The 7,117-nt window shown below is 38.2% G+C and overlaps 1 protein-coding gene and 1 long non-coding RNA gene across 2 annotated transcripts; one reads left to right on the top strand and one right to left on the bottom strand.

Annotated features, from left to right (window-relative positions):
* The first annotated feature begins 603 nt into the window (after window positions 1-603).
* On the top strand, window positions 604-1,193 carry LOC125892899 (uncharacterized). The gene is made up of 3 exons (XR_007449813.1): window positions 604-650; window positions 764-827; window positions 957-1,193. It is a non-coding gene; the product is annotated as an uncharacterized LOC125892899 (long non-coding RNA).
* A 1,540-nt stretch (window positions 1,194-2,733) lies between these two features.
* LOC125892573 (uncharacterized) lies at window positions 2,734-5,948 on the bottom strand. The gene is made up of 6 exons (XM_049582580.1): window positions 5,835-5,948; window positions 5,655-5,717; window positions 3,968-4,071; window positions 3,735-3,879; window positions 3,508-3,634; window positions 2,734-3,026 (listed from the first exon to the last, which is right to left on the bottom strand). The coding sequence occupies exons 1-6, from the start codon at window positions 5,946-5,948 to the stop codon at window positions 2,734-2,736; spliced, it is 846 nt and encodes a 281-aa protein (XP_049438537.1).
* Between the last annotated feature and the right edge of the window lie 1,169 nt (window positions 5,949-7,117).

Below are 7,117 nucleotides of genomic sequence, written 5' to 3'. Positions count from 1 at the left end.
AAGACTTATATTAGACTTATTCACATATTTACTTATTTGGGGGCACTGCTCATTGTCAATTCATATTTTGTTTTCTAGGTACAACATTGTCATATTTGGCGCTATAGATGGGTACTCGAGAAAGGTTTGTCACCTTTTATTGCAGTGCTCTGAATGTGTTTGTATTCATGTATTCACTGTTCTATCACAAACTGCATATGTGTTACCTACATGGTTCACACACATTATTAACAATGAATTTTATCATATATTATTCTGTCACCTTAAGTAGATAGACCCAGATTGCAATTTTAGGGAGCAATACTGACTGGTCAATCATATGGGGAAAAAAATGGTGGGAGGAGGGAGGGGAGGAGAAAATAATGAGAAGAAAGGGAGGAGTTTAAAGAGAAGTCAAGAGTAGCAGGAGGATGAAGAAGGCAGGTGGGATGAGACAAAGGCAGAGGTACAGGAGGAGAAGAGCAGGGAATAAACATTTTAAATAAAGATAACTTATCTTATGTGTTGTAGGCCTTAATATTTTGCCTCTGCAGATTCAAACACTGTCTTTCTATACAGATTTTCTATCTGGAACCTGCAACAAATAACCGCTCCAACACTGCTCATTCATTTTTTCTGAAGGCAGTGGAAAACTATGGCTGGCCTTCCAGGTAAACAATGACATGAACTTGGTCTATTGTTTCATTATCCTAATTACTCATTTGAGTAATAGTTGATGGAATATTTTGTTGTGATGAATATATTTCTTCCATGTATTTTCAAGGGTCAGGGGCGATGAAGGCGTTGAAAATGTCTCAATTGCTGAAACCATGTGTGCATAATCAAAGGTTATAATAAATAATTCACATAATTTACAGTATATCATATAAGATGTAAAATGGAAAAAGTATTGTTATAAAGTATTTTCAGTCAGATAATTAAAATTTTCAGCTGAATAATTCCTCTTTCTGATCTAGGATAGAACGCCTCTGGCGAGATGTCTGGACCAGTGTGACACACCTTTACAATGAAGTTCTTCACAGTCTCGAGGAAGATGGCCTGTTGCATTTGGCAGATGTTGTTCATCTGTTTTGTGCCCACTATGTTTTCCTTCCATGCCTGGCAGAGGCCCTTCACACCTTCACAGAAGGCTGGGACAACCATCCTTTACGGTCTGAAGGTGGACTCTCCCCAAACCAGCTCTGGGTTTTGGGCCACACGAAGAAACCTTGTGACCCAAATGAAGATTTGCAGGTTTGTTGAGGTGGTGTTTACAAAGGCAAAGTGCAGTTGACAAGTTTTGAACCTGATTATGTGGAGGATTAGGTTAATATATATACAATTGAATTTTTAATATTTGAATGGGGTCAGTATCTTCAACACAACAATGTGGAAGGAGTAGAAGGTTAAAATTCAGGAGCAGGTGTTGAAAAAATGATATACAAGTAAGTGTGTAATACTTCATTGAAGTGATCACACAAATAGAGCAAGTCAGCAAAGCAAAATTTATAATAGATGTACTCAATGTTCTGATTGCTTGAACAATATACACATTTTATTCTCTGGTTAAATGTTGTTAAAATGTTTCTCAATCATTAGCCTTATAACTTAATTGTCTAACTCATATTTTGGCTAAGGACGGCACGGTGGTGTGGTGGTTAGCACTGTCGCCTCACAGCAAGAGGGTTGCCGGTTCGATCCCGGGCGTGGGAGCCCTTCTGTGTGGAGTTTGCATGTTCTCCCCGTGTCAGCGTGGGTTCTCTCCGGGCACTCCGGCTTCCTCCCACAGTCCAAAGACATGCAGATTGGGGACTAGGTTAATTGATAACTCTAAATTGTCTGTAGGTGTGAATGTGAGCGTGAATGGTTGTTTGTCTCTATGTGTCAGCCCTGCAATAGTCTGGCGACCTGTCCAGGGTGTACCCTGCCTCTCGCCCGATGTCAGCTGGGATAGGCTCCAGCCCCCCCGCGACCCTCAAGAGGATGAAGCGGTTAGAAGATGAATGCATGAATGAATATTTTGGCTAAATTGTGATATCTACCTAGTTCCCCTAACACTGCAGATTCACCATGTATTATGAAATGCTGGTTCATATAAAATGACATTAAAAAGTTGTTTGTTTTTTTCCCCAGAACATGGAGCTATATGGAACTGAACGGGAGATGTTTGATGCTGTGCATGAGGAACCATATGGAGTTCAAGTCCAGGAAATTGAGTGCCCTCTGACTCCTGATATTATGGAAACTGTACAGTCCATGATAAATCCCTTGGCCTCATCAGAATCATTTGGTAGAGACATTTACATAACAATGGTTCAGTGTATTGAAAGTCTAATGGCAACACAAGAAATGCCCGACATGTAACATGACCTTGAAAAAGATGCAGTGGTCTAAAAGTGAACATTTGCAGACAGTCTACTTGTTTCAAAAAATGCATGCCTGGCATCTGTTCAGTTTAACATGAGACAGGAGTCCCAACATTTATTGAAAACTTTTCCATGAAATCTCCACAAGAGTCATAAGAATTATATTTGTGACTTTTCCAACTTGACTCAAAAACAAAAAATGACTGTGGGTATTCTGAAGAGTAACATGGAGGTAAAAACTATCTTTGGAGTAAGCAATCATTAATAGAAAAGAAATGGTTTTGTAACAGTGAAAACAAAAAAAGATGACTGAAACAGGAAGTTGTCAAATAAAATGATGAAAGAATGAAATGTTGCAGTTCTAGTTGTTTTCCTTTAATCTGAGTGGCTACACCCTGTCAAAAGTTTGCCCGTGGCATACGGCTAGTGTCATAATGTTTTTGAATTCACTGTATGTTTTCAGGTGAGCTGAAGGGAATGTGACTGTACGACTGCAGGTGCTTACAGTTGGAAAACAAACTGTGTGTTCTGTGTCACAGTCATGGTGGAATTTCATATTTATGACAAAGTCCTTCTTCTCACTTGGCAGAACAGGCTTGTGTCGTCCAGTCATCCACTGCATGATGCGTCCTACAGTCAAGCCTTCTGGAGTAACGCTGCTGTTGCTGGGGCCCTCATGTTCTTAGAGAAGAGATGAACACAATGTTAGTCTGAACTGAAAACAATACATTTAGTTTTTAAATTGCTAAAATCCCTTACATATACAAAACTCATTGACTTTTTTTGAGTATCAGAACATTTGATAAATCAAAGATGAAATTACATAGAGATTTTAACAAAAGCTGTATTTGTTGACTGGATGACAGGCAATGTTGTGGCAATTGTTCAGACACCCTGTTATTGTCAATATAACTGTACAAGTCATCCATATGTTAGTCATCCATGTCTAGTTTAATGAAACAGTGTTATCCTAGAGCTCACAATATTACATTTCGTCAGTTACATTCATTTAAATAGTGACATGAAGTTTCCACAAATGCTTAAGATTTAATGGGTTGTATAGTTTGAATCGATTAACCATTTACACTGCACTATAGAAAATGTACTGCAGGATAACAGAAAAAGTTAATCTCTTTATTACCCTGTCTTGGCTAAAACATACCAGAATCCTCAATGTCCTGGAGGAAGTCCTGGAGAAAGTTCATGATGTTTACTTCCTTTTGGTGCTTGGCAGAACCAATTTCACTGTAGACAGGGCGGCTGCTCTCCAGAAGGAAGGCTGCATCCGCCTTTAAGAAGAAAGAAGGGCATTTCAGTCTGCATAAACATTATAATTCTTGCAAAGATATTCATGCTAAATTAAAAGCAGTCAAAAATGTAATAATATACCTCATCATCTTCCCCTGGAATGAACAGTTTTTGGCAGAGATCTTGATGACTCTTCATGACTTTTGGGAGATCATACAGCTGCAGGCCTTTTCTGAGCTGGTCAAGCATGGGGAGGACTCTCATGGTGGAGTGAAGTATGACAGTTCTAATGGATCAGAAGAATATACTTTAGTAGTAAACCTGGTAAACCTATTGGATGCCTTAATGAAAAACAAAAATGTCACCAAACATACCTGATCATGCTGTCTCTTTTTTCAATGGACATGAGTCCAGTGTATCCGCAGGTCACAATATCATCGACCAGATCACTGATGTTATCATTAGTGGCGCTGTTTATCTGAAAACAGAGTAGGTGTTAAGTGAAATTCATTTTTATTTTATCATTGTTCTGTAAAAGCAACAAACCAAAAAAGTAATTATGCAAGCCATATCATAATGAGGTTAATGCAATTACTAAATTTGATAAAATTGTATTTACCCTCTCAATAAGCAGTGACAGTTCTGAATCTGTTACATCACTGGCAGACACTAGAATGCAAAACAGCAAAATACAGGAAATTCAAAAGGTCTCATCTGTCTCTCCTTTTCCTCAGTTTAATTAGCATTCGAGCCCACTACACCATGACAGACCCCCTGCTGATGTTGACAGTGTGTCAAGTGTGTCTGATTTGACGAATATGGACAAATAAGAAGAAGAAATTATCCTCACATCAGTCTAATAAAAACTCTTGGAACTATAACCAGAGTGTGCGGATAATTCCTTTCCTTTTTGTTCTTGATTATCTTTTATCCTATACCTCACCTTGTAAGAATTTGATGTGCTCAAATTTTATCTTATTGTGAAAGGAAATATAGACAAACATTTCTACCTGTGAGGAATTCTCTGCTAAGGGCCCCAGTGTCGATGCCTGCCTCGCCAAAGAATGTGACCTTAAGTCTACATTTGGGTGATGTCTTCCTCTGCCGCTGCCATTGTTGCATGCCTCTGCTGAAGAAGTCAGTTCTCGACACACAGATGGAAAATGTGTCTGTTTTATTAACTTGTAAAGCGATCCAATCCAAGATTTCCTCAGCACTGGAATTAAAAACAAAAGACAAAAATTAAACACCAACATGTCTTTTCTGAATGCTTTATTTACTTATTTATTTCTTGTTCAACACTGAGCATTTGAATAACAAACAAAATTAGACATGGTTATACTGTCTGTATAATGTCGTAGCTGTTTGCTACAATTATTCCAGGTGTTGGGGTGTGGCATGGTACAATGATTGCCTCACCTCCTATACTGGTGAAATTGTAAGGGATGAAAGCAGGCCTCATGTAAGTCAAGACAAGAACAAAATATGTCACAAACATACCATGTTTTTGGATTACCACATTTCTCGGTGATCACAGTCCACACATATTAAAAAGCTTTCCAACAGGAAAAAAGATGTCAAGATTGATACTGCAGTATCTCTTTAAAGTGTATATTATCCAGATGACATCATTTGTGACCATAATTACCTAATGTACAATATTACCTTTGAAAGGTACTGATTTGACTGACTGGCACTGATCCGCTTGACTCATGGCTGTCATTTTCTGTAGGTCTGCAGTGCACACATAAAGAAAACAGCTTGTCCTAAATTATCTTGACATAAACACTTGCATACATATGAAAAATTGCAAGGCAATCCTCTTAGATGTAATTTGTTAAATGAACGTAGACATACATGAAAAAAGATACACTAAAATCATTAATATTACCGTAATCCGCATGTGGCTGCATGGATCTCAATTATGTCACCTGGAAATGTATTGTTGCACACAGGACATTCTGCTGACTTAAAACAGAATTCACCAGGCATGTGAATAAACCCTCACATTATCCTTAACATTAATATCTTAATTTACTAGGAAGGCATAAACAATTTCACCTTGCCTTCCTGGCTGCTAATGGAATCTGGTATTTCATCTTCACGTTCTTCGTTGCAGCTTTCCTGGGGGAGAAAAACAATAGTAATACGTAAGTGTTTAGAGCATAATACAGAATAACATCTCATTTTCCAATATAAACAGCTGTGAAATAAAGTCTAAAAGACTCAACTTTGACATACCTCTTCCGCAGAAGAGGACAAATCTACAAATTCTGTCTTGCATTCCTTGATATGTAATGGAAGAATCAGAAGAGGAACCATTTTCTTGCAGGTTGTACACTGGGCTTTGGGCATGTTCTCAAACTCCTTTGCTTCAGGTGGTAATGGAATTGTATCAAGTTCTTCTTGTAAAGGATAAATGTACAATGTGTATTTTCCATTCCCGCTCACTGCTTTTAGCTGCTGGCCAGTGTATCCATGTAGATCTGGAGGGATGACGACCAAGCTCTGCCGCCCAACCCCACCTAAAATTGAAATTTTATGGATACTAAACAAACCTGAATATAGAGTAACTACTCATATGTAGAGTATTTTGAAACAACATTAATCCAGTGTATATACGCCTACATACCTGTGCATTTGTTCAGCATCCAGCCACCACAGATATTTGCCAGTCTTGGATATGCACTCAAAAGCAAATCTGAAAACTTAAGAGACAAAACAATAGTTAAAGCTTTATTGCAATGACTTATATTTATGAGCTACTGTTTATTTCATCATGCAAATATTAATTAAATCATGTGCCAAGATGAACTCTAAGATGGGCATTTTTCTCTTGAGACATGACTTGACACAAGGCAGTAAATTAATAATAACGTACCTCTGAATGTGTCATGTTTTCAGATACAGATAGTGAACGTTTTCCAAGGCCAGCCAACATGAGTGGCAGTTCCTCTTTGCCTTTTGGTGTTTTTTCATATTGTTTGTCAAGAAGAAAAAAGTTCACCAAAAAGCTCCTCCCAGATTCTTTTTTCCTGAATGGTGCAAAACGCCCTTTGCCCATTGCCTCCTTTTGAAAGAATCCTGGAAAAGACCTAAAAAAGATAGCATACTATTATTCTCATCTTTTATATTCCATCAACAAAAAAACAAACAAGCTAACTCAGAAAACTAAATGATTATGTTAGGTTATGTAAATTTGTTTAATTGCTTTTATGCAATAGTTTACATGGCGATGGTCTGAAGCTGCAGAAAATAAATTATAAAATTAAAAAATCTGCAGCTGTTTCACTGCCTTCTGACTGAATCAGAATCAGGGACCTGTTATGTGCCTGAACTGGGAATGCAATAAATGACCCATGTACCCTACAGCGCCATTTCTTGTTTCATTGACAGTCCATTGTTTTGAGATCTTGTAAGTTGTTGCACTGCCTGCTGAGGTTGCCTCACTGTTGACTGCACTCCCTGTCCAACATCAGCTTCTCCTGAAGTTCCCTGTCTGCCTGGCCTGACATTTGCGGTGG

Source organism: Epinephelus fuscoguttatus, linkage group LG8, assembly GCF_011397635.1.
Source record: "Epinephelus fuscoguttatus linkage group LG8, E.fuscoguttatus.final_Chr_v1".
In the NCBI taxonomy this organism is placed as follows: domain Eukaryota; kingdom Metazoa; phylum Chordata; class Actinopteri; order Perciformes; family Serranidae; genus Epinephelus; species Epinephelus fuscoguttatus.
This window is presented reverse-complemented; position numbering and strand designations above follow the sequence as displayed.